General features: G+C 42.7%; 2 protein-coding genes and 2 non-coding genes across 4 annotated transcripts; 3 read left to right on the top strand and 1 right to left on the bottom strand.

Moving 5' to 3' along the window:
- The first annotated feature begins 29 nt into the window (after positions 1-29).
- TCP1 (t-complex 1) lies at positions 30-7,982 on the top strand. Its single transcript, XM_033102311.1, has 12 exons — positions 30-238; positions 1,393-1,478; positions 1,682-1,810; positions 3,201-3,298; positions 3,660-3,770; positions 4,050-4,231; positions 4,628-4,754; positions 5,820-5,995; positions 6,397-6,520; positions 6,826-7,018; positions 7,127-7,290; positions 7,685-7,982. The coding sequence occupies exons 1-12, from the start codon at positions 175-177 to the stop codon at positions 7,899-7,901; spliced, it is 1,671 nt and encodes a 556-aa protein (XP_032958202.1). The 5' UTR covers positions 30-174; the 3' UTR covers positions 7,902-7,982.
- On the top strand, positions 3,451-3,590 carry LOC117020917 (small nucleolar RNA SNORA29). Its single transcript, XR_004422752.1, has one exon. It is a non-coding gene; the product is annotated as a small nucleolar RNA SNORA29 (small nucleolar RNA).
- LOC117020914 (small nucleolar RNA SNORA20) lies at positions 6,581-6,710 on the top strand. The gene has a single exon (XR_004422749.1). It is a non-coding gene; the product is annotated as a small nucleolar RNA SNORA20 (small nucleolar RNA).
- On the bottom strand, positions 7,894-18,674 carry ACAT2 (acetyl-CoA acetyltransferase 2). The gene is made up of 9 exons (XM_033102324.1): positions 18,540-18,674; positions 17,755-17,889; positions 14,274-14,455; positions 12,752-12,869; positions 11,132-11,275; positions 10,286-10,408; positions 9,569-9,723; positions 8,702-8,812; positions 7,894-8,294 (listed from the first exon to the last, which is right to left on the bottom strand). Exons 1-9 carry the CDS (start codon positions 18,592-18,594, stop codon positions 8,124-8,126), a joined length of 1,194 nt encoding a protein of 397 aa, XP_032958215.1. The 5' UTR covers positions 18,595-18,674; the 3' UTR covers positions 7,894-8,123.
- Positions 18,675-27,423: the final 8,749 nt, after the last annotated feature.

Below are 27,423 nucleotides of genomic sequence, written 5' to 3'. Positions count from 1 at the left end.
CCCATTCTTTCCCGCCCTGCCCCGCGAGGAGCGGTGTTCCCAGCAGCCCCTGTGGCGGCGCTTAGGCCCGTTCCACGCTGTCGCTGCCGCTGGTGTGGCCGCCTCCCGGCCCAGAGACCGAGACGCCAATTGTCCACGGTGTGAGTGAAACTCGACGTGTTCCCTGCCACGAAGATGGAGGGGCCTTTGTCCGTGTTCGGCGACCGCAGCACTGGGGAGGCGATCCGCTCCCAGAACGGTAAGTGCGGGCAAGGCCTGTGTCGGGCCCACAGCGGTGCGGTCCCCCCCAACCCCAGCCCATCCTGCTCGGGCCGTGGCTACAATCCTGGCGTTTCTTTCTCTCCCCAAAAAAGGGTCTGAGGGGTGGGGTGCGTGTCCGACCCCCGGCGGTTTGGCCACTCCTAGGCGGACCGGCACGTTTTTCAGAACTGCGCGGGAGGGAAGTGGTTGGCAGTGGACGCTCAGGCCCTGATGTTGGAGAAGCGAGTCCCCGGTACTGACACGTGACGGCCACGCCTGGAGTCCTCTTTGGTCCGATTGCTCTGCTCCCCTTTTGTTGCGATTCTAACCAGAGGAGCGTCACTCTCAATCTCTAGGTCTCGGTTTAGGACCATTGACCAGAAAAGAGTAGTTTCAACTGCTCGTTTTCACTGATGAGCAGACGGCCAGTGACTTGCCCATTGTACCCTACCGATTATCTGTAGTAGATGCCGGGTGTCCCCATGTCCAGACCCAATTCTTACCTCCCCTATCGCTGACAGCATAAAATAAAAATAGCAGACGAAATTTCAGTTGGATGTTAGCATAAGCGATACTTAATATGAATTTATTCTAGTAAACAGTACGAGCATTTGTTGTTGAGCCTCTTTTGATAGTGTTTAACTTTGAAGTCATGGATGCCTGTCAGTCTTACCGTTATTTGACAGATTCTCAATTTTTGTCTTACTGTTACCTGATTGCTAATTTTTGTCTTGAATGAATTCCAAGTCAGAACCTTTGGGTTCCCACTTTTTTGATTCACAGGTGAAGACTTAAAAACTAGCAGTTTCTGAAGGAAAAGTCTGACATAGTATATCTTTTTATCTTATGTATGAAGTGGTGGATCCCAAAATTATGATTAGATTATCTTTTTATTCTATGAGGCAATGAAGTGGAAGCCCTTTAAAACAAAATACTTGGCATCCTCTTTGCAGATGAATTCAAACTGAATTTTGCTAGTTCCCTCCCCCACACATTAAACTTTTAATAGCTAATTTTTTAAATAATTAGGTCAGATTTGTATGTTTGGAAAATTCAGAAGCTGTTGGATGTCATTTACTTTCTTTAGGTTGAAATGATTGTCCTTTGAAGTGGTGGATTTTTCTAATTTCATTATTTTTTTCATTTATACAGTTATGGCTGCAGCTTCTATTGCCAATATTGTAAAAAGTTCTCTTGGTCCAGTTGGCTTGGATAAAATGTTGGTGGATGATATTGGTGTAAGTACAGTTATATGTTTTTACTTTACATAGAAAGAATAGGTCTTAAATATTTTGCTGTGTAAATTCTTTGTATTTAATCAGAGTGCTGGTATTTGAGGACGATGTGCTAAAGGTGAATGTGTATCATAACGGGGTTGTGTTAATTAGGATATCCTGTTTCTGTAAGATAATTGTTTTTCTCTTCCCTGCAAATGTCTTAGGATGTAACCATTACTAATGATGGTGCCACCATCCTGAAGTTACTGGAGGTAGAACATCCTGCAGCTAAAGTTCTTTGTGAGCTAGCTGATCTGCAAGACAAAGAAGTGGGAGATGGAACTACCTCTGTGGTAGGTAGTTGCCCGGTAGATGGCTAAATACTAACTGTTTTCCTAAAAATCAAACTTTCAGAAAGTGAAGCCATAGTGAGTTATTTTGCTTCTGAGTCAGAAACAAGTTACATATTTAAGAGGGAGAAAATGTAATGTGTTTTTTGGTTAGTGATTCAGAAACAATTTGAAGGCTGAATGGTTATAGCTAGTTTGCACAATTTAAATAGAAAAGAAACTTGAGATGATTTAATGTGGTCCCCTCATTTTAAATGTTTTCACAAGTTTTATGAGTTTTTTTTCCCTCAACTATAACAGTATTCATACATAACAATTTTATTAATGCCGTGTTTCCCCAAAAATAAGTCTTAGCCGGACAATCAGCTCTAATGCGTCTTTTGGAGCAAAAATTAATATAAGACCCGGTCTTATTTTACTATAAGTCTGGGTCTTATATAAGACCCGGTCTTATTTTACTATAAGTCTGGGTCTTACATTAATTTTTGCTCCAAAAGACGCATTAGAGCTGATTGTCCGGCTAGGTCTTATTTTCGGGGAAACATGGTAGTTTCTTTTAAAAAGTTGTGTCCCCCCTGCCCCATGACCTGAGACTTGGAAATTTCTAAAGCCTTCCCTTTGTAATTATCTAAAGAAAAAAAAAATGTTACCAGCTTACAAAAACAAGGTGTCTTTATATTTTAAATGCTGACAAGGCAATCTCATGAGTTCAAAATGGGAGTATGAAAAAGTAAATGTGATCAATAGCATGACATAAACTTCAAGGTCATCAGCACATTGATGTAGGGGAAGCACTATTTGGTGAAGAACAAATAATAATTTGTTCTAAAGAAACAAACAGTTTGTGGGAGGAAATGTTGGTATTTCTAAATTAAACTGCAAGCCATGAGAGAACGGAATCTACCTCGTCTGAAATAATAAAAATGGTCTTTGACCAAGTAACTTATGATTTTTTTTAATAAAATGATTATAACCTCCCTCTAGAAGAATCAGCCAGAATTAATGAAGTCTTTTTAATTAAAAAAAAATTTAATGTCTTTGTATGATTTTTAAAATAAACCAAGTAATAAATAACCTACCATAGTACAGGTCATTTGAATAGTTGGACTCTTCATTTAGCATCTGTTGTGTACTTAATCTTTAAAGGTAATGGATATATAGTATAGTCCTTTACTGTTTTACTGCAGAGCTAGTTTATTAGCCAGAACATTTTCTGGCTTTGGCCATTTGTGTGTTGAACACTAGTTATCTTTTTTCAGGTTTCTAATAGTTATTCATTTCACTGCCATCACCATTCTGGTGAATAATATCTGATCATTTTGATGTTTTTACATATGCATTGTGCATGTTGAGTGACAGACTAATATTAGAGCAATGAATGTTTTCTCAACAGGTAATTATTGCAGCAGAACTTCTTAAAAATGCAGATGAACTAGTCAAACAGAAAATTCATCCCACATCAGTTATTAGTGGCTATCGACTTGCTTGCAAGTAAGATTGTCTGCATTTGGAGATAATTTTATGTTATTTGATGTAATAATTGGAAACTGTTCAATGTTTAATGACTAAATTTTATTTGGGGAAAATTGTATTTTAGCATTTAGGTAGTAACATTTGAAGTAGGGCCAGTACCAGAATCTTTTTTTCCCATTTGACTACCACATTTTCTCCTAATGATAGATTTTAGTGGCTATGCTTATGGGATAGATTAAGACTGCCATGATCTGAAGAGGGAGGATTTATTTGTGTCCTCCTCCTATATGAAATGGCTGAACAGAAAATTGGTGTCTATGACGTTTTGACACTGATAAAAGTTTGAATAATGAATTTATAAGTGTTTTCTCCCTCACAGGGAAGCAGTGCGTTATATCAGTGAAAATCTAATTATTAACACAGATGATCTTGGAAGGGATTGCCTGATTAATGCTGCTAAGACATCCATGTCATCCAAAGTCCTTGGAATGTATCCTTGTGATGGTCGGTCCATAAAGAACTTGCGTTGGTTTTGTGCCAGGTGATGCTGTATTGAAATTGCTTGTTCCCTTCCCTGCTTTTCTAGGGGAAAAGGTAAAGCGTGTGTAAAAGTTGTATGAATTGCAGATAGTACTCTAGCATTTTGGTGGCATGAATAATGCTTGTTTCTTTGATGAGATTGCAAAAAGGAAGTGCCTTTGAATTACCCTTGATTTTCGTGTGCACACATTGTCCATTGCAAGTCTGTTCTCCTTAACTGTTGCCTTAGGAATGGTGATTTCTTTGCTAATATGGTAGTAGATGCTGTACTTGCTACTAAATACACAGATGCAAGAGGCCAGCCTCGCTATCCAGTCACTTCCATTAATATTCTGAAAGCCCACGGGAGAAGTCAGATGGAGAGCCTGCTCATCAATGGCTATGCACTCAACTGTGTGGTGGGATCCCAGGGTAAGGCTCGGGATCTGGTCATATAACAAGAGGACTAAAGATTAAATTTAGCTTTTTGAGGACTGCATACTGTTCATCTTTAGGTGAACTCTCCAAGCTGTGCACTTCCTGTTCTTTAAGGAAGCCCAGAGAAACAGGAAACTATATCACTTTGTCAGTTTCTCTTTGGTAACTTAAGCACGTATAACTTGGGGAAAATGCAAGTTAGAAGTACATGTGTTTAATGTCATAAAAATTTGTTTCTAAGGCTTAATGTAACAAAATCTGAATTTGTGTTTACATACAACATAGTTTACTATCTCTGTTGCTTTTTATTACACTTTAAGTATAGACGTTATAAAATGTAGCATTGTTAATAGTTACTATAAAGTAACTTAATACTATATTCAATTACAGGCATGCCCAAGAGAATAGTTAATGCAAAAATTGCTTGCCTTGACTTCAGCCTGCAAAAAACAAAAATGAAGCTTGGTGTACAGGTAGTTATTACAGACCCTGAAAAACTGGACCAGATTAGACAGAGGTATGTTGAGAGATTGTTTTTGACTTTGAAAAGGGATGTTTGTAAATTACGCTTGTTAGAGCAGGTGATGGCAAACTAACGGAAATGAGTACTGCATCTCATGGTTAACAGTGCTTAACATGGTTAAGCAGTTACTATCGTATTTCCCCGAAAATAAGACCTAGCCGGACGGACAATCAGCTCTCGTGCGTCTTTTGGAGTGAAAATTAATGTAAGACCCAGTCTTATATAAGACCTGGACTTAATATTATAATAAGACCGGGTCTTACATTAATTTTCGCTCCAAAAGACGCACGAGAGCTGATTGTCCGTCTGGCTAGGTCTTATTTTCGGGGAAACACACAGTATGTCTGCCTGCCTCCTGATAGCTTCACCTGAATAACACAGGGGCTTCAAATAAAACTGAACTCTCATACTGCCCCCAACCTATTAGGATTTATTTTATTCCAGGAGTCAGTGGCTGAACCTCCCAGCTACCCAAGCCATACTTAGACTTCTCTGTTCTGGTCATCTGTATCTCCAATTATTGCCTCCTTTCCTGTCCTTCACCTTTCCATTGCAGTTTCTACAGTGACATCAGGAGATCCTTTTGAAAACAGATTTGATAATACTGTTGTTTAAAATATTAAACTTAGTCCATACTCTTCAACACGCCTACAAGGTTCTTCATTTTTTGGTCCTAACTGCAATTTTAACTCTGGACCCCTCTTGACTCCAGGCCTTCAGTCTTTCCTTGTCCCTCCTGCCAGGCTGCATTTCTGCCTCTTGTGTATAATCTCTGCATTACACTGTAGAAACACTTGCCTGGGACTGGGTTGAGTCTGCCTCCCTGCTAGGTCATTGAAGGCAGGGACACGGTTTCCTTTCTAATTCTTGGTTAGGAGCTCAAAAGAGAGAAAGTGAGAACTGAGTGGTAATTTTTAATTCCTTGAACTTCTCTGTAATTGGACTGATTTAAATTCTGGTCATAGAAAGGAATGGGTGGTTAATATAATTTAATCTGCAGTTGTTTGTGAAATATACTTAATGGAAGTTTGGGTTACAACTCAAATATTTTATCTGCAGAGAATCAGATATCACCAAGGAGCGAATCCAGAAGATCCTGGCAACTGGTGCTAACGTTATTCTAACCACTGGGGGAATTGATGACATGTGTCTCAAGTATTTTGTGGAGACTGGCGCTATGGCAGTTAGAAGAGTTTTAAAAAAGGATCTTAAACGCATTGCTAAAGCTTCTGGAGGTATGTCTTTTGCCATCTCAGGCATACTTCATGACCATCTCTTCATAATGGAATGTCAGCACTAAGCAGCTTCAAAAACATAACCATTTTTACTTCTTACTCCTTTTAATGATTTGTGTTACAAATATATTTCTAGAGTCATTTTTCATGTGACTGGAATTTTTTTCACCTCAAAATGACAGTTCCAACTTAGGACAAAAAGCTTGATGTCTAACTAAAAACCTTAAATATTAGGTTGGTGCAAAACTACGGTTTTTGCAATTTTTAACCTCTTAAACCGCAATTACTTTGCACCAGCCTAATAATTATGTCACTATTATAAATGTTTCTGAATCTAAGAAAGGATATGAAAATATTCATGGGAGAACAATATTCACAGATCTTGGTAATTACCTTAACAGCAACTATTCTGTCAACCCTGGCCAATTTGGAAGGCGAAGAAACTTTTGAAGCCTCCATGTTGGGACAAGCAGAAGAGGTGGTCCAGGAGAGAATTTGTGATGATGAACTGATCTTGATCAAAAAGTAAGAGCTTTCTAAATTATAAAGCTATACATATTTTGTTAATGAATCAAAATGGATCACCTTCCCATTTATTTGCTGCTGTAGTCTTTCAGTGATATGAGCAGTTATACGCATGGGATAAAAAAACATTGGGCCACAGTAAATTGAGGTGAAATAACTGTTTCATCTCTTCTGTGTGGTCTAAACATTGCTATCATGTCCATATGTCACGGAAGCAGGATTTAATCAGGGTGCTTACTGTGAATTCCTCTGTAGACTTATTCTAGAAAAGTACTTTGAAGAATTTCACTGTTTTTTTTTAATAGCACTAAGGCTCGTACATCTGCGTCAATTATCTTACGTGGGGCAAACGATTTCATGTGTGATGAGATGGAGCGCTCCTTACATGATGCTCTGTGTGTGGTGAAGAGAGTTTTGGAGTCAAAATCTGTGGTTCCAGGTGGGGGCGCAGTAGAAGCAGCCCTTTCCATATACCTCGAAAACTATGCAACCAGCATGGTAAGAACATCTCTAGCGTTTTGGTAGTATACTTCATCTGAGACCTTATCTGTTGCTGTGGGCTTTAATTTTCTTCTTTTTGTGAAGACACATTGTCTTTCTTCTTAGGGCTCTCGGGAACAGCTTGCTATTGCAGAGTTTGCAAGATCTCTCCTTGTTATTCCTAATACACTGGCAGTTAATGCTGCCCAAGACTCCACTGATCTGGTTGCAAAGTTAAGAGCTTTTCATAATGAGGCTCAAGTCAACCCAGAACGCAAAAATCTAAAATGGTAAGTATACAACTTTCCCTGTGTTTTTCATTGTCACCTGTGTATCATGTGTCAGTTTTCTAGTGATTTTATTAGCATTGATGTCTTAGGTTATCCTGAGCTCTAGGGAGAGTCACTTCACCTACGGCACAGTCTCACAGAGGTAGAGGGGAGGCTATTTAAGATACTAAATGATGTTGAGAGTATCATCTAGGCCTTTCTGCAATTCAGTGCTAATTTTGTTATTTATAATCGGCTACTTTAGTCTTAAAGGGATCTACCATAAGGTCCCAAGATTGACATATGGAGTAGCTGGAATTAATGAGCCACCTAATCAATTAAAATTAAAGGGATGAAATGAGAATGTGTTACATAAGAGGCTATTTACTAGTATTTTTTTTTTCCTGAATTGTAGGATTGGTCTTGATCTGGTCAATGGTAAACCTCGAGACAACAAACAAGCAGGTGTGTTTGAACCAACCATAGTTAAAGTAAAGAGCTTGAAATTTGCAACAGAAGCTGCAATTACCATTCTTCGGATTGATGATCTTATTAAATTACATCCAGAAAGCAAAGATGATAAACATGGAGGTTATGAAGATGCTGTTCATTCAGGAGCCCTTGATGACTGATCAGATTTCTTTTATTTATAACAATGTTAGCTGCAGTTGTCTTGTACCTTCCGTATTACACATTAAAGTACAATGAGCTGTCAAACCTTGGGTTCTTGTGAAGTGGGAGATGGCTTCCATCTTCACATTGGTCCTCTGATTTCATATAACCTCGTGCCTTACTAGTTTAGAAAGAAGTGAGGTTCAAGCTTAGTAATAAGCATGATTAATTGTTAAGCAGTTTCATCCTCTCTGAACACACATTGCTATTCCCATCCCACCCCCAACACATAGGGCAGCAACACCACGTCGCGCATCCTTTCGCTCCATTGTATGTAACAGGGTAACAAGAATCCGACAGCCAGATGCTCCAAGAGGATGGCCCAAGGCTATAGCCCCTCCTTGAACGTTGAGCTAAGGGGAAAAAAGATATTTATCATTCTATGAATATGGGGTTAAAATCCTACTTTTTCCTCTTAATGTTATACCAGTAATATCAGCTGCCCTTTCAAATTCAGTATTTTAATGCTTTGGAACTGATTTATACCTGTGACACCTATCCTGACTCCTTCCCTTATTAGATTAAAAGGCTTAAAATGCCCTGTTAGTGATAGAAGTAAATTAATGAACCAAGGAGTTTTGCCTTCGGAAGCAACAAAATAAGTGAACTCCCAACAGGAACTTAGTAGCCACCCGTCACTGTATAGCCAGTACTTGGGACATACTACCTAACTACTTACACATGGTTTGTTGTTTACAATCTTAAACTGATACTGTGAATGTTCATTTGCAAGCTCTCTCGAGTGCTTGCTCACGTTTACCTTCTCCGGGTTTAATCCGAGTTCTTTAATTATTGCAACAGAGAGGGCTGCAAAGGCTTCATTTATTTCAAATACATCCACATCTTCCAGTGACCAACCAGCTTTTGCAACCTAAAGGAAAGATTAATGGAAGAGGTCTAAAAACTCAGGTGGAACCATTCTTCATTGTAGCTATAGAATATGCTGTGTGATATTGAAGGATCTCTAAAAACCCACTGGGTTGTTCCTACAGCAGCCTAGTAACACATTTTGCCTTGATGACACCAATTCTAATAGGTTAAGGATAAAAAACTTGGAAATTCTAAACTATCTTCGATTTTGAACCAGTAACATCTGTTATGTGTGAAAGGTGATCTAGCAAAAAAGCGCATGATCCGACTGTACTTGGCTGCTTTTTGTGGGAGGTAGAGAGACTGGTAAGAGCTCATTTAAGGCTGGAAGACTATCAAAAGGGACACAAAGCAAATGAAACCTGGTAGGAATAAATATGAAAACAAAATCCAGCCCAATCCTGTCATTTTGGAGCGGAAAGGATCTGACAAAGTACAAAGGGGGCCAAAAAAATGTATATACATTTTAAGGAAAAAAAAATTGTAATAATATGTATCAAAAAAGAAAAATGCAAGTCACGTATGACTTCTGCAATTACAAGAGGTGCTCAGTGGTTACCATCAGCATCCAGACACTTCTGATTATGGCGAACTACTGCTTGAGCAACATTGACCCAAGTGTCCACTTGTATACATATTTTTTGGCACCCCCAGTATAAAGAGGGCAGAACTTAATACAGAATAACATTACTGGTCTTGTAGTCTCCAAAAGGTATCAACAAACTAAAGGACAGACACCAACATTACACACACTCACAGCTTGCTTTATTGCTGGAATTGGTCCTGTTCCCATAACAGAAGGCTCCACACCTGCTTGTGACCAGGAAACTATCTGTGCTAAAGGTGTAAGCCCTCGTTTATCAGCTTCTGACCTCTTCATAAGAACCACAGCTGCAGCACCATCATTTACTCCTGTAAAATATGAATGTCTTGATTTCTAAAATAATGGTACTTATGTACCTGTGTCTACTTTCTCTAACACCTGAAGACACGAGTTAAGTTATTAACACATCTTGGCAAAGCCATTTGCCATATTTTGGACTTGACAGTGTAGTTGAATAGGTAAGTTGGGCAATATGACATAACTGACCACAGAACATTCCAATGGGAGAAAAAGTTGAAAGATAAAAGCAGTGGGGGAGAGGAGACTAACGAAATGAAAGCTTGGACCTCACAGGAGGTACTGGGAGTTTCTGGTTTTGGAAAGTATAAAGGTAAACTCAGAGGTCCCCTAATTTGCTTTTGCATATGTACATCTGGTTAAGATACTGAGAAACCGTATCCATTATTTTCGCATATATAGTTGTCAATAAATACGGAGAAATTAATCAAATACGAACTATGACCTTTTCCTCTATAAAGCAGCTAAAACGAGGTCTTAGAGTAATTTGCATATAAATAGCTAATGAGATGAAACTGTTAAAAAGGTATTAACTTGGTAGAATTAGGGATTCCCCCAACAGAAAAATCTAACCGGAAGCATTAGCTGGGGTGACTGTTCCTGTTCCATCTGTAAGGAAGTAAGGCTTTAGCTTAGACATGGCTTCTATGTTGCTTCCGTGGCGAGGAAACTCATCTGTTTTAACTTCAGTAAGACCTGGAAAAAGGAAAATCAATTGGCTAATTAGAGCCAATGGTAGTCAGCATGCTAGGAATGGTAGATTCCTCAGACATCATACCTTAAGATTTTTATTTGGAAGAAAGATTTATTTAGAAATACTTTCATTCCGATAGGAACAACACACTAATAAAAATTATTTCCATATCCATAGCTCTTTCTGAGGAAATCAGTTACCAGGAGTTCTTTGTACAAAATGTTGCTATGGTTTGGGATATAGGACTTGGCTGGTTACAACGGACTGGATGGGGGAGTGTCAAAGCCAATCTCATAAAAGATGTCAGTTATCAGTAATAGAACTTGACTGGAGCACTCCCTATTAGGTGATAGCAGAGTGGCCCGAGAAGGTCTACCCAAGAAATATGAAAGGCACACAGAAGCAACAGGAGGTAATGGATGTTTACTTCTGAGGAGACTTAGCCTGTAAGGGCAAAAGGTCAGCTGATGCCTCCTGACACCCATGAGCCAATGCTCCTCTTTCTCATGAAACCCGCTCTATGCTGGCACAGCTTCCCATGTTTCCTCACCCCATAAACACCTCCCACCTGCAACCCACATTCAGGTGTATGCAGGATATATCTTTTCTTTGCAACCTGCAAGATATAACTAAGACAATTTATAAAGTCCCATATATTATTCTTTTGGATATATTCCTCTTCCCTATAAATAACAATGCTAATGTTTAAATCATGATTTACCCACCTTTTCTAGAAGATACAAAAACTGGTACAATCTCTTTGTCAAAATGGCCAGCTTTCTGTGCCCTCTCTGTCCTGTTCTGGGACAGAACTGCAACCTGGTCCTGCTCTTCTCTACTCACTTGCCATTTTTTGGCTACATTTTCAGCTGCGAAAGAAAAAATAAAAGCAATACACATTTTCAGGAACTGGCTTTTGGTAGCTCAAGTTTGTCACATCTAAACAAGCACTGACCTCCCCCCCCCAACACTAGCAGGCTCACTGGTGGGCTGAGAGACATGCTGTGTTGGCAATCTTGCCTCCCACTGGCAATGGAAATGTTGCAGTGACTCAAGCCATTTTCTTTTTTTGCTTCCTCTCTTTTCCTTTCTGTATAATTTTAAACTCAGAAATTTCCTTTGTGCAGGTTCACCGGTTGTTTATTTTTGCCCCTATTGCTTTAGCATTCTCTTTCTGAACTATCTGAGAGAAAGTTGTAGATATCATAGTGCTTTATCCCTAAATTTTCAAATATTTCCCCCAAACAAAGCCATTTTCATACATAAACCACAGCTATTAAAATCAGGAAATTCAACATCGATACAATACTAGTACCTAATCTTTGATCCATGTTCAAGTTTCACCTGTCATCCCAATGATGTCCTCTATAGCTAATGTATTTGTTCAGTCCAGGATCCAGTCCGGGACCATGCACTGCATATTTCACTGTCAATCTCTAGTTCCTTCTTATTTGGAACAGTTCCTCAGACTATCTGTGTTTCTTACCCTTGATATTTTTGAGAGCAGGGGCCAGTTACTTGGAAGGATGCAAAACAGCTCATGACACCTCGGAAAGGGCTTGAGAGCTGAATTTTTAATGACTATCTCTGGTGTTGTTGAGGCAGTTAGTTGGAGTATCACACTTTGAGAAACTCTGGCCCAGACATTAGGACAAGTAAGGCTGGTCCAGCACACAGCGCCTTCCATGGTTTGCCCGTGACCTCCAGGCTTGTCTGCTGTGGCTCTCACTCGCAGTGGTGGAGATGCCTTGAGCCTTTCAGTTACCCACATCTCCACACCCTTCCCTCCCTCTTTGGATTTGCACACTGTTCCCTCTGCTTGGAATCTTGCCCTTTTGTATTATCTCAGCCATGATTTATATTGCTCAATGACCCAGACTCATGGCCACATGCCTTTGAGCAAGGTGCTCAACCTCTCAGGGTTTGTTTCTTTAAACCTAGACCACAGAAGCCTTCTAGATGGGTGACTAATGAAGACCTGATTGTGTAATGCAAAGAATACAGTTAGGTACCAGACATACTCGTTTATCTCTGATACTGCCTCTACCACAAAACCACAATTTGTGGGCCCTTGTTTTCTTCATCTAATAAAATGACGGATTGATCCAGAAGAATTCTGAGGTTCTTCCCACCTCTTAAAATTCCCTAATAAACAAGGATTCACAAAGCATAAAGGGTTATTTCCTCACTTCAGTTCATCAAAGGGAAACTGTCCCTGTCATCAGGGATGCAAACTGATTAGGACATTGTCCCTACCCTTAATGAGGAAAGCACCTGTGAAGTCAATTACTATATGATTTTTAACCTTTTTACAGTAAGTATGATTTCGACTATGTCTGCCTCACCTGTAACGCCCATATGATAGTTGTGAAATGCATCCGTAAGTCCATCATGGAGGATACTATCAATTAGAGGTGTTTCCCCCATCTTGATTCCTGTCCTCAAGTGAGCCAAGTGAGGAGCCTGGAAACAATACATATGGATTGAGGCTTGATTGTAACTAGTCCTTCCCTTAGGATTCCACTCAAAACTACCCAGTGGTCCCTCAGTCCTCATCTAGTCCCCCTGGTGACCCTTCTCCCCAGGTCTGGCCCATCCTCTTCCTCACCTAGGGTCCAGGGCCCAAAAAGCGCTGGAAGCAGCGGACCTCTCCACCCTGCCTACTCTTGGGAACCTGTTAGTCTCCTACCTGTACACTTCCCATCAAACCTATCCCTTCTGTGCCCTATTTCCTTAAGACCTTCCTTTATTCTTTCCAAAGAGGGAACTAGTTATCTGTTAAATTGAAGAGCTCATCTAAGGGCTTAAGTGATACTAACGATGTGATACTTATTTTGATGGGAGACGTGTGCCCAAAGTGAGAATAATCAGGTTGTTTAATTAACTGAGGGGGAGGGCTTTCTGGACAGGGAGTGCTGTTAACTCCTACCAATGTAACAGCAGCTATAATACCATGGGAAAACTTGGAGTCAGAGATCTGTATTTGAATCCTGGCTCTGGGCCTCAGCGTATTTCACTGGGAATGACACCATCCACCTGTAATGGCTGTTGTGACTGCACGTATAAAAGCAAGCACCTCTTAAAGTACTACACAGATATTAGTTGAGTCCCCTCAGAATCACTGATTGTGTTGGTTACCTTCAGCCTACCCTCTCCTGGGCCTCAGTAATGCCTGACCCTGAACTATATGTAGGAAACAGGGCTTGAATATACACACACTCCCTTGTAAAGACAGGGCAGAAAATGGGCATTGTTCATGTTTCTAACTAGGCTGTGTGTTTCTGTGATCCTGGCTTAAGATAGTGGGGAAGATAAGAGGATTACGTAAAGAGGTAAACCTCCTTTTCCGCCGTGCCACTTTGAGCGATGGAACTTAGTGAAACAAACGCCACCTGGCAAACCTATTTCAGAAGGGCACCTCACCACTCCATGGTCCTCTTTTCTACATTCTATGTCTCCGAAAGGTCAACAAAAAATGTGGTCCCTGGGGTCCTCCTTGTCACATGCAGGAAGGTAAGTGGCAACATCTGTCTTTCACCTTTCCTCTCAATGAGTAAGAAATGTAAGACCAAGGATATCTACCAACTAATGTTATAGGCATACTTCAGAAAGTATCCAACACTTTGGTAACATTTTAGAAACACTATTTTGTTCTAATCACACTGGTTAATAGGCTTTTTCTTCAACCTTGATTTCCCATCCAAGTTGAAAATAATTTTCAGGTAGGGCTCAAAACTGAATCCATTTTTTTGTTCATTTGTTTACTGTTTGATTCCAACTCTGATATGCATCAATTTACTCCGCTATGGCATGGACATGAATTTATTTGCAAGAGGTCAGTGAAAACCGTCTCTTCAGAGGCCTTACCTTGCTCATATTTTCCATGCCTCCTGCAACCACAATGCTGGAGTCTCCTATCCCTATTGACTGTGCTCCAAGGCACACAGCTTTTAGGCCAGACCCACAAATCATTTGGCAGGTCCACGCTGGAACAGAGTAGGGGATCCCTGCAGCCACACTGGCTTGTCGAACAGGATTCTGTCCACAACCTAGAAGAAGGAACACATAGTAATCACAGCGAAAAATAAAATGTTTGGGTAGAAGTATATGCAAAATCAGGCGACTGCCAGCTGGGTCACCTGCCGCTGCCAAGCCAAGCCCAGTTCCACCAGAGGCAAAAAGGTCTATGTACACTCGACATCTGTCAGTCTAGTCTTAAGTACATATTATCTTGTGCTGTTCTACACATTATGAATATAAGCTTTCTTCTCCACAAAGTTATTAATCCGTTAAGAAGGAACTGTCTTCTTGACATTTTGATAGGGCTTCAATATACACACACTCCCTTGTAAAGACAGGGCAGAATGTGGGCATTGTTCATGTTTCTAACTAGGCTGTGTGCTTCTGTGATCATGGCTTAAGATAGAGGGGAAGATAAGAGGGTTACTTAAATAGGTAAACCTCTGACAAGAAGCACTTGTTTTCTTGCTTAATATTCACATCATGGTTAACTGGTCATGTAACAAGTTATGTACAACATGAGTACTGACAAACACCTTTCTAGAAGTCAACTGTGGGGGATTCCTTCAGGGAAGAAACATATCACACACTTAATTTAATCAAAGAAGCAGAGAGAGGGATGGACTTGAAAGTTTCAAACATCCTCAGTCACCACTGTCTGTTATCAAAGGGTCAATGTTTATACAATTTATACTTATACACTATTGCAAATTCCAGATATATCCATACTTAGCCCCTTTCCTTGGTGAGTTTGTTGGGAAAAAAAAAAACTAACGAATGTGTCATTGACAAAAATTTAGAGATTTTTAGAGATCACTCACTGTTATTAATCTGGGATTAGGCTAGAAACTGAAAACTAGACATTGAGAATAGCTGCAGGAAAAATATTTTAAAAAATAGTATCAAAATATTCTCTGAATTAAACTTATAGGACCCTAGTTAATAAGAAAAGACAATATTTAAGGTTCCTGCTTTTTAAGCTACAATGAATTATGAGATGTAATCAAAGAATACAGTGAATGTAAATTTAAAAAATTGTATTACAGTAAAAAACACATTGCCATTAATCCCCCTCAAAAATACTCCCCCTCACTTCGAACACACTTATCCCATCATTCTTGCCATTTTCTAAAGCAGCTCTGGAAGTCCTCTTTCATGAGTGTCTTTAGTTGCGCTGTCATGGCTGCCTCGATACTGTGAATCGATTCAAAACGTTTACCTTTCATTGTCATTTTGACTTTGTGGAAGAGTCAGAAGTCGCACAGTGCCAGATCCCGTAAATAAGGTGGATGAGGACACAGCATGTTTATTTGACAGAAATTGCCGTATCAGAAGCAATGTGTGACATGGAGACTTTACATCGTGAATACAAAATATGGTGAATGCTGCTGCCGAGTGCCATTCAACAGAAAGGCAGGGATCTTCAATATAGGAAGCAGCACATCAAACCTTAGTAACATTGTATGACAAGTTTCAACTTGTTCGGTATAGTCAGGCAGGTATGAGCTACAGTTGAGGTGTATTTTAAAGTGCCATAAATCATCCTCCATCATGGCAATGCTCCGTGTCACACATCGCTTCTGGTATACAGCAATTTCTGTTAAATAAAAACATCACGGTGTGTCCTTACCCACCTTATTCACTGCATCTGGCACCGTGCGACTTCTGGCTCTTCCCCCAAAATCAAAATGATTCAGCACATCGAAGCAGCCATGACAACACAACTAAAGACACTCATGAAAGAGGACTTCCAGAACTGCTTCAGAAAGTGGCAAGAATGATAGGATAAGTGTGCTCCAAGCAAGTGGGAGCACTTTGAGGATTAACGGCAATGTGTCTTTTACTGTAATAGTTTTTTTATTACTGTATTGTTTAATCATACTTCGTATACATGCATTTAAGTAAATAACTCCTTATAAAACTTTTACGTATTTATTCATAATCCTCATCTTCAGGTACTTAGAGTTAACAAATGAGCATTGAACATAATTAGTAGTCTAGCATTTAGTCATCATTCTCATGAGCTCCATGACAATGAGGCTTTCTGATATGAACATTGCTTATCTCTTGCTGATAGAACAGTACCTGGCACATAGCAGGTGCTCAGTAAATATGTTATGTGATTGTGGAGGGTACCTGGGCTTAAGGAGGACAGATGTGGGTTCAAGGGCTAGCTCCACTTCAAGCTGTGACCCTGGAAAAGTTACTTATCTCTCAAAATCTCATTTATTCATTTGTAAATGGAGGTAATCCAATCCAATAGACTTACTGAGAGGATTAAATGAGGTAATGAAAGGAAAGCACTAAGTACAGTGCTTTAAAGGCCCAGCACTTAGCAGGACTTCGATAAACATAGCTATTAATTTTTTTATAATTATGTGGAAATATTATAGAGGTGAGAGGTGGAAAAGATAAACTAGTAGTTAAGAACCCTAGACAACTGAGTAAGTCTGAGTCAGGGGTTTGGGAAGGAAGAAAGGAGGGAGTGACTGAAGGTAGCCAGCCTGAGGGTGGCACTCATACTTAAAGCCTTGAAGAGTAATGAGAAAGTGGTAAGCTGTGACCTTAAGGCCCAGAGGGACAAGTTGAGAAAGGAGAATTGGGAAGAAGAATCACAAAACTACAAAGTAAATACAAAGAAAAATGGGCAGGTCTCAGGGTAAGGACAAAGGTGGGTTGTTACTGAGCATTGCCTAATACCTAATATCGCTACAAATAAGTAGAAGTTATGCTACCGAGTGAACAAAAAACTAGTTATAACTAACTAATTAGGAACTGTCAGGGGTTGCTGGTCTATTAAAGCAGCCGAGACTGAAGCACATGGGTGACTCACCTGTGCCCATCCCAGGAACGGTCTAACCTCTCTGCCAGGAGAATGAAGCGGAACCTACCTAACCTGCTCAGAAGGGAGACCCATGGCGGTGAGGACGTTACCTGTGTCGTTGGAGCCCTGTTCCCAGCACCTAGCCCAGTGCAGGGCACAAAAGAGGAAATCAATACATTTTTTATTGAATGTGTGACACTTCCGGGAAATATGGAGGGTCGTGCATACTCGCCCGAGGGTCAGGCCGGCCCTGCTTGTAAAGAATGAATCGGACGGTGGAGGATGGTGGTCTAGGTTCCTTCAGGAAAAGCATACTAATGACACTGAGTACAGAGAAGCTATTCTCGGGACTCGGCAGAGAGGCGACAGAAAGAATTCTAACAGAAGAAACTCCCTAAGCAAATGTATGGACGCAAGAACGAAAGTTGGGGCGGGAGGGAGCAGGTCGTTGGTGGGCTGCTTCTAATAAACCTGACCTCCGTCCGAGTCACTGAGGTTAGTTACCTGCTGCCAAAACATGCCCAAATATGACCTCTGACACCTCTTCGGGAGACACAGCGGCCCTTTTCAGGACTTCTTTGATGACAGCTGAGCCCAGGTCGTGGACAGGAACGGTGGACAAGGCACCATTGAAGCTGCCTAGAACAGAAGGGAACGCGAGGGCGACGGAGGGGCCGCCCACGGCGCGGCGCGCGCGGGCAGACCCGGCGTTTCCCCCAGCCCAGGCGCCCACCGCAGCTTGTCTGGGTTGAAAGCGGAGCGCGTGTGACTCGCAGCAACCGAGACCCGGGCAGGCGAGTCCCAGAGCTCGGGGAGTCGCGGACCCGCGGAAAGCTTGCCCGTCCTTTCCTCAAATTCCAGCGAATGGGCCATGATTCCCTAACAAAAGGAGGCGACCTTCCCGAGCCTCCAAGAGCTTTGAAAACTGCAGCACTAATGAGACGGAGGCAATTTGCAGTAATCCTCGTTCGACGCGCAATTCCCCTGACCCTCGCTCCGGCTGAGACCACCTAGCAGCCCCGCCCCTACAGCCACAACGCCGATGGCCACAGGGCTGACAAGGCCGAACAGGGAGCTCGCGAGGGAGCGCCTCTTTCCGCCAGCCAATGGGAGAGTCGGACGGCTCGGTGGCTCTACCCGGGGAGCCAATCAGCACGCGGAAAGGAAAGACCCACACCGGACGGGGGGCGGGGCTGTCAGACCGGCCGCGGGGGAAGCGTGAGGCGTTTCTGAGGGTCCCAGGCGTCCCAGGGGTCCCCGCGGCCGCGCCGGGCCCACCGGCCACTCACCTATGGCGGTCCGCGCCGCGGAGACAATGACCACGGCAACCGAGTCTGCACTCATCCTGCCACAGGACCACTTCACGCGTTGCTGTGGTCCCAGATGCTGCCGCCGAGTGAGGCAAAGCTTTCCCCACCGCTGATAGACTACCCCGGGGGCGGAACTACAGGTCGTCCCGCCCACCGCCCCCTCAGCGCAGGCGCGAGGGCCAGGTTGGCCGAGCCTGGGCAGTGGGGAACCACCCAGGCAGAAGGCGGGACCACCGTACCCATGACCAGGGGACACACGCATCTCACCACCATCTCAGACCCTTCTGTGAACACCCCAGTGTTGTATTTTCTTCCCCACCCTTCTTCCACTGTGGGGACAGAGCCCCAAAAAGCAGTTTCCAGGCTCTCGGCCTCACATAGAAAGGTGCTGGCTCAGGTAGTAAATGGCCATCGACTGTGATCAAATGGCCAGCAGCTGTGGCTAGTTGGCCGTCAGCTGTAACCAGTGAGCCATTAGCCATGAATATAACTGCCGTGGCTAGGCTAGTAGCAAAAAGGAAAAAAGGGGGAAGCTAGAAAGAAGATGGTGGCTGAGCCTGCAAGCTGCACAGTGAGGGTTGAGAATTGTGTGGCTCCTGGTTCCTGTGTCTCCAACCCAGCCGCCAGCGAGAGTATAGTGGTGTGACTCCCCTACCTATGGCTCCGTGGGTGTTCCTTTTTGGCCTCACCATGTCCTGCGTTCTTGTGTGGGGAGTGGGACCAGAGACCCCGCCGGACACCCCACATGACACTTGGCGTAGTCCGCAGGATCCCCGGCACGACAAATGGCGCAGCGACCAGGGTACGGTGCCGGCCAAAGCTCTCCAAAGGACGGTGGAGCAGTTTGTGCCTATGAACACTCAGTTGCAGGAAGACCAGGAGGAGCAGCTGCCTGAGAGCTGGACCCCCGTGGAGGGGTGGGAAGACATGGACGGTTCCCCAACCAGCAGAGGCCAGAGAAAGCGAAGGTCCTTGCGGCCCTGTGGGCTGGGAAGTGCTTGCTGAGGCAGCCCGGATGCAGGACTTGTAGTCCCAGGAGGAAAGGCTTGCTGAGTCATCCGTGGGAGCTGAGGGTGAGGTCAAGGTCATCCCTCACCCTCAGGACAGCCCTGGCGAATGACTATGGACTATTGGGGAATTGCCTTCCATCCTTAATTTAATGGACAGCTTGACTATTTGTTTGGGAACATACCACCATGTAGTGGAACTGGTGGATGTTTGCTTTTGTGTCTTGACCGGCCGCCATCGAGAATATGTAAGCACCTTGTCTGTGAGCCGCTGTTGTTCCAGCACGGTACCCTGAGAGGCCCAGAGAGAGTGGCAGTGCCCTGAGAGCCCTGGCTGTGTCCAGGAAGTCTGGCTGTGTCCAGAGAGAGTGGCAGTGCCCTGAGAGCCCTGGCTGAGTCCAGGAAGTCTGGCTGTGTCCAGAGAGAGTGGCAGTGCCCTGAGAGCCTTGGCTGTGTCCAGGAAGTCTGGCTGTGCCCAGAAGTACTGGTGGTGCCCTGAGAAACCCTGGCTGTGCTCGGGGAGACTAGTGGTACCCTAAGAAGTCCAGGAAGTCTGGCTGTGCCCAGAAGTACTGGTGGTGCCCTGAGAAACCCTGGCTGTGACCAGAGAGCTTGGCTGTGTCCAGAAAATAGCATTCACCTCCAGGCTCCTCGCACAAGGGCCCCTCGCGGAAGACGCTTATCGCGTAGATTGTGAGGCGAGAGCCTGTAGGGGTGGAGTGTGGGGACAGAGCCCCAAAAAGCAGTTTCCAGGCTCTCGGCCTCACATAGAAAGGTGCTGGCTCAGGTAGTAAATGGCCATCGACTGTGATCAAATGGCCAGCAGCTGTGGCTGGTTGGCCGTCAGCTGTAACCAGTGAGCAATTGGGCACTAATATAACTGCCGTGGGCTAGGCTAGCAAAAAACGGGGGAGCAAGAAGATGGTGGCTGAGCCTGCAAGCGGCACAGTGAGGGTTGAGAATTGTGTTGCTCCTTGTTCCTGTGTCTCCAACCCAGCCGCCAGCGAGAGTATAGTGGTGTGACTCCCCTACCTATGGCTCCGTGGGTGTTCCTTTTTGGCCTCACCATGTCCTGCGTTCTTGTGTGGGGAGCGGGAGCAGAGACCCCGCCGGACACCCCGCATGACATCCACCTCCCTCCCCCCACTCCGGTTCAAGCTGTTGTTTCTCAGTCTAGTTGTGTAGTACACAGCTCCCTGGCCCATGCTGGTATTATGAGCCTTGGGCTATCCTGGGTTGTGGCAGTTGGTCACTGGTTGTGGATCCAACTGGTTGTCGGGACAACACTCACACCACAGCTCTTGCTGGCTGCTGGCTGCTCACGCTGGCCGCCGGCCACTCATGCTGGCTGCTGGCCGCTCATGGCGGCACAGGGTAGCCCACGGCAGCACATGGCAACCCATGGCAGCACACCACAGCCCACAGCAGCTCAGGCCAAGCTCCGGCTGCTCACCGCAGGCCAGCCCCACAGAGAGCTGTTGTTCACAATCTTAGCTGTAGAGGGCTCAGCTCACTGGCCCACGTGGGATCCAAGTGGAAACCTCGGCATTGGGAGTATGGCGCTCAACCACCTGAGCCATGCGGGCCGGCCCTGTATTTTCTGTCATGATGTTTTTGGGTTTTTTGGGGGGTGTTGGTTTTTTTGAACTTAGTGTTTTTCGAGTCAATGAAAAGTGGGAGTGATAGAATGTCCCGCGTTCAGCCCAGGACTGGGATCCCAGTGGCAAGAATGTGCGAATTCTACCAACTGCAGGCCTGCGGGTGGTTCAGATGTGTGATTTTGCTCTCCGTGGCTTCACAAGCTCCTTCACGTTTTACGTGGGCGCCCATAATCATTCTCGTTAGGGGTTAATTCGGTTCTCCTGTATATAGACCTACCTGCAGGAGGACTCTGTGCCCTTCTGTGGAGTTGGCAACACTTGGCTTTCTTATCCTGGAATCAGTTTCAGGTGAAGCCAGAGTGTCTTAATGTCCCACAAGTGGAAAGGAGTTCCTCTGGCTGACAATTCGGACAATCTGTACAAAAGAAGCCTGTAATAAATAAGTTGGGTCAGTCTTCTGTTTAAAACCCTTTACAACTTTCTATCTCCTACTGGGCAAAGTGCAAAATCTTAAAGCTCTGTAGGAACCTCAGCATCTGGCCCCAGTCATTTTTCCCGCCTCAGCTCTGGCTGTTTTCCCTGGACACACCTTGCAGTCTAGTCTTGTCTGCCAGAGAGAGGTCTTGCTTTGTCTTTTTCTCTGTAGCACCTAGAACAGTGTTGGACACTCAGTAGGACTTAATTAATGCTTATTAAATGTTAATAAATTTTTTTCTTTTAATTTTTTAAAATAATTTTTCAATTACAGTTGATATACAATATTAGTTTCACGTGTATAACATAGTTATTAGATATTTATACTACTTATAAAGTGATCACCCTGGCAAATCTAGTACCCATCTGACACCATACAGTTATTGAAATATTATTGACTATATTACACTATATTTTTTACATCTCCATGACTATTTTGTAACTACCAATTTTTACTTCTTAATTCCTTCCCTTTATTCACCCACCCCCCAAAACCCATCCCAGCTGTCATTTTGGCAGCCATCAAAATGTTCTCTGTATCTATGCATTTGTTTCTGTTTATTTTGTTCTTTATATTCCACATATAAGTAAAATCATATGATGTTTGTCTTTCTCTGACTTATTCCACTCAGCACAATAACCTTTAGGACCATCCATGTAGTTGCACATTGCAAGATTTTATTCTTTTTTATAGCTGAGTAATATTCTATTGTATATATGTATCTCCTCTTCTTTATCCATTCATCCATCGATGGACAGCCAGGCTGCCTCCATATTTTGGCCATTGTAAACAATGGTGCAATAAACATATGGATGTACATACATGTTCCTTCAAAGTAGTGTTTTGGGTTTCTTCAGATAAATACCCAGAAGTGGATTTATTGGGTCCTTGTCTCTTGTCATAGCCTTTGTTTAAAGTTTATTTTGTCTGGTATAAATATTGCTACCCCCACTTTTTGTTTGTTTCCATTTTGGTACCAAAAGGAGAAGAGAGAGTGCAAGGAATTGAAAACCCATTAGAAGAAATAATGACGGGAAACTTCCCTAACCTGGTGAAGGAAATAGTTGTACAAGACCAGGAAACACAGAGATTCTCAAACAAGATGAACCCAAAGAGGCCCACACCAAGACATATCATAATGAAAATGCCAAAAGTTAAAAGACAAAAAGAGAATCTTTTTTTTTTTTTTTTTGAGGAGTGCAACTCACGGTGGCCTGTGTAGAGATTGAACCAGCAACCTTGGTGTTATTAGCCCCACGCTCTAACTGAGCTAACCAGCCACCCAAAAAAGAGAATCTTAAAAGCTGTGAGAGAAAAGCAGTTAGTTACCTAAAAGGGAGCTTCCATAAGACTGTCAGCTGATTTTTCAATAGAAACTTTGTAGGCCAGAAGGGACTGGAAAGAAATATTCAAATTGATGAAAAGCAAGGACCTACAACCACGATTACTCTACCCAGCGAAGCTATCATTTAGAATAGGACATAAAGAGCTTCCCAGACAAGAAAAAGAGTTCATCAACATCAGACCAATATTACAGGAAATGTTAGAAGGACTTATTTAAGAAGAAAGAAAAAAAGATAAAAAATATGAATAATAAAATGGCAATAACTACATATCTATCAATAATTACTTTCAATGTAAATGGAAAGATAGGGTAGCCAAATCGATAAGAAAACAAGACCCTTACATATGCTACCTACTAGAGACACACTTCAGATGGAAAGACACACACAGACTGAAAGTAAAGAGATGGAAAAAGATAGTTTATGAATTTTCATGATTATCATCTAAAAGCTTTAACAATCGCCAGGGCTGCATGAAGTCTCCCATAGAGAGGTTAAAATCAGCTACAGATATAGAGCTTTACAACTATTTGAATAATAATTAACATTGAACAACCATCAATTGTCAATATTGGCAAGGTGTATTTGAGTACAGGGTAAATATTTGGGTGGGGTAATTAAAAGAGCTGGAATTTCATGGCTATTACAGAGACTTGATACATTTCACCTCTTTCCATGAATCCAGTTATAGTGATTGATTCCCAACATCCATTTTATTCCAAATAGTCTTAGCTTCGCCAATGAACATGTGACCCAATATCTGGCACCAAAATGTGAAGGTTGTGGAGGATGGCTCTGGGACATGTATTTTCACTTCTAAGAGATACAAAGTAGATCCTTTTCCCTTTGGACGTTGTGGTGTCTGGGTGTGAGGCATGGAACTGCGTGAAAAGAGCCAGTGTGACTGCCAGGCCAACACACTGAGGACAGCAGAGCGGAGATGAAAAGAACACAGCTTTTGAGGGTATTTTGAGGCCAATCCTAGAGTCCCCTCAGCCTCTGATCTTCCCAACTACAAGACAAATTTTCCTTAGTGTTTAATCCAGCTTGAGTTAGGCAAGCTGTTCTGTTATATGCAGCTGAAAGCATCCCGATTTCCCCAGGCTGACTTGATAGGAAGTCAAGATTTTCAGATGTTTGTTAAGTCAAGGAGAGAGACAGCCTAATATGCTAGCAAGGAAAGGGTTTCTAGGCTGGCAGTGCAGCTTGTTGAGAACACTGGAGCAAGAGAACTTTGTCACAAGATTGTGGGGGGAAAAACTGTTGACAAACCTAGGGAATCCTGACAAACTTTCAAGTAGATTGAAAATTCATTATGTCTTGGGAACCTACATCAACTTTGAGGAGATGTGTGGATGGGTCAAATAAACCAGAGAAGATAACTAGAGTATAAGCCTCAAGCAGGGTGAAGGAGAGGGGCAATCTTGGATAAGTGTTTCCTTTGGCAGAAATCCTGAGGGTCTGGAATAGTGATGGAATCAGCCATCCTCCCCCAAAGCTCAGCAACACTCTAAGACCCTTCTGTTTGGAATATGTTTCCTGTCCTGAAACATGGGAACCTAAGGAATTTAAGGAACTTGCCCCTTGGCTTCGTGCTCTATTCTATCCTATGGCCCACTTACATCTCTGGCCATTTCTGTCTCCTTTGTGGGCTTACTTTGTTCCTTAATATATTCCCCCAAGGTTTTTACTTTGCACTGGCACCCTGGGTAATACCAATCACTCCCATGGCTTTAGTTACCACCTATGTGCTGACAGCTCTGAAATCTAACCTCGTTGTCTCCTGAGCAGACAGGCGTCCTCCATTACAATTTCCGATAGCACATCGAATTTAACACATCTACACCTAACTCATTACCTCCACCTCTTTCAGTGTTTTTTCTCTATTCAAAATGTCACTGAGCAGTGTAACTATCTTCTGTTAACCAAGCTATCATGCAGCACTCCACTTAGGAAGGCTGCTTCCTGGAGGAACTAGTATCTACCTCCTGCATTTGGGGCTCCTTGGCATCTTTATCTTTCTCCTTACCATGTGTTGTAATCCCCAGTTTCCTCTGTCTCCTCTCCTAGACCATATAAAGTTTGCAAGACAATCTTGTTATATGGCTTTATGCACAGCACCCTGCACATTTCAGGCAGTAAATGTGAATACTAATATCCTTTTGGCCCAGTGCCTACCGTGCTTCCCCGAAAATAAGACCTAGTCGGACAATGAGCTCCCATGCGTCTTTTGGAGCAAAAATTAATATAAGACCAGTCTTATTTAACTATAAGTATCAAAATGGGTCTTATATTTTTTGCTCCAAAAGACGCATTAGAGCTGATTGTCCGGCTAGGTCTTATTTTTGGGGAAACACGGTAATACATCTGAACATGAATGTATTCTTCTGGATGCAAGGAATGTATTCACTTGTTTCCTACTTGAACGCTCTACCCAGACCCAATTCAAGAGCAAAAACTGAGAAGATAATTGCTTGCTTTTGCTGTGTGGCCAAACCACACCTGTCACCTGGGGAAGTCCTCAATACAGTTGCTCAATTATCTACTCAAAGGTACGTATGGGCCAGATGGGAACTAAGAATAATAGGTGAAAGAGGACATCATTTAAAAAAATTACACCTGGATTTAGGCTCATGTGCTACCTTGGCTGGTGAAATAGCACACCATAATCCATAATCTCCAAGTGCAATGAGGAACCACTGTTAGTGTGCTGCTGAGCCAGTTTCTCCTAAAGGGGGCCTTGCAACCCTTGTGGGTTAAGTTTCACAAACAGGTTGTAGGAGTTCGGGCCAGATTTTAGCAGAAGGCAGAATTCACCAGCCTCCCAAGCAGCAAACTCTCTTGCTGGTCTGAAGGAAGCAGTGACCACCAAAGTGGACTTGTACAACTGGAGTTCACAGCAAGCTCTTTACATAGGGGTACCGCTCAACTCTCCCATGATGGGTCCAGATCAAATGACATTACTCAGGGTTGCAAAAAGTGTTCATTACAGCCACAGGAATAAATGAACTCCCAAGAAAATGTCATAGAGAAGAGCAGTACAGGGGACAAACTGCTATTGAGAAATAAGGAACATCTAAGAGAAAATTGTCAGAAAGAATAGCTTTGAATTGTTTGCAAGTGTCCCAGAAACTAATCGGTAAGTTGGATCAAATACAGCTGAGGCCAAAAGAACACCTAGTGAGCCCTGACAAGCACTTTTACATTTTTGTTCTCATTAAAATCTTCCCAACAGTAAATAGTATCCACTAAACCTTGTGAAACGATGGCAACTGGTACCTCATCCAATGCCAGACCTTTGAGAAATGTTCTCATTCTGCTTGTCCACAAACTGATAGCATTTCCTTCAAGGACCAAATTAACCATTTCTAAACCCTCTTACCTTAGCCAGCTAGCATCTTGAACTACTTAAAATCTTTATAACTTACATTTTTTCCATCATTGCATTACCATTTCATGTGACTGTTTCCAACTCATACGTATGTGGCACAGCAACCAGACTGCTAGGTGATCCTCAGCAGCTCAGGTAACATTTCTTCTTGTCACTCAACAGGATGAAGGCGGGCAGGACACAGCACCAAGCCTGGCCCCTTGGAATCAGATGTGGTGCAGCTGGCAGCTTTGAGGTATTGTCCAGGAAGCTTTTATGACAGCACCCTAGAGGGCAGCTCCAACACTTACCAACACTTTGGTAGTTACTTAACCCTTTTAAGCCCATTTCCTACTCTGTAAATAGGGATAACACCCGTGCCTATCTCATAGGGTGATAATGAAAGTCTTAATGCACATAAAATACCTGTCAGATTCTGGCATTTAAGTACTCAGATGTCAAAAAATGTTAAGGCATTTTTTACTACCTTGACTCTCTCTGGAATAATGTTCAAGTAGAAACACTGAAATTTTCTTACTGTAGCTTGGGCTTTATCCAAGTTGACTGCCCTTAAAAATTAACCTTCTTTGGCAGTACTCATCAAACTTTTGCCAAATTCTGGGTATCTCCTTTCCAGGAGTCACCTAAAGAAGGCTTAGCACTCCCACTTGTCCTGCTGAGGAAGTAACACACTTTAGCAGAGGAAGAAAGTAAATACAGGCAGCCCTCCACTTTCACATCAAAGATCACAACGCATTTAAAGCTACTACCGTGTTTCCCCGAAAATAAGACCTATCTGGACAATCAGCTGTAATGTGTCTTTTGGAGCAAAAATTAATACAAGTCCCAGTCTTATTTTACTCTAAGACCGGGTATAATAAACATAACATATATATAATAAATATAGTATCATGTAATACCAGGTTTTGTATTAGTTTTTGTTCCAAAAGATTCATGAGAGCTGATTGTCCAGCTAGGTCTTATTTTCAGGGAAAGAGGGTACCTTTCCTTTCCGGGGAAACTATCCAAACAATAAAAATTTGTGTCTGGAGTAGTTTGACCGAGGG

This window comes from Rhinolophus ferrumequinum, chromosome 3 (assembly GCF_004115265.2).
Source record: "Rhinolophus ferrumequinum isolate MPI-CBG mRhiFer1 chromosome 3, mRhiFer1_v1.p, whole genome shotgun sequence".
Classification (NCBI taxonomy): Eukaryota; Metazoa; Chordata; class Mammalia; order Chiroptera; family Rhinolophidae; genus Rhinolophus; species Rhinolophus ferrumequinum.
Note: the sequence above shows the minus strand (reverse complement) of the source record. Positions and strands in the feature narration are given on the sequence as shown.

Coding starts and splice junctions, on each gene's coding strand:
- ACAT2 (XM_033102324.1), bottom strand. CDS start 18,594: ATGAGTGCAGACTCGGTTGCCGTGGTCATTGTCTCCGCGGCGCGGACC. Junction 14,456..17,754: donor TGGGCATGTTTTGGCAGCAG/GTAACTAACCTC, acceptor TCCTTCTTCTAG/GTTGTGGACAGAATCCTGTT. Junction 10,409..11,131: donor TTTTGTATCTTCTAGAAAAG/GTGGGTAAATCA, acceptor TCCTTTTTCCAG/GTCTTACTGAAGTTAAAACA.
- TCP1 (XM_033102311.1), top strand. CDS start 175: ATGGAGGGGCCTTTGTCCGTGTTCGGCGACCGCAGCACTGGGGAGGCG. Junction 3,299..3,659: donor GGCTATCGACTTGCTTGCAA/GTAAGATTGTCT, acceptor TCTCCCTCACAG/GGAAGCAGTGCGTTATATCA. Junction 4,755..5,819: donor CTGGACCAGATTAGACAGAG/GTATGTTGAGAG, acceptor TTTTATCTGCAG/AGAATCAGATATCACCAAGG.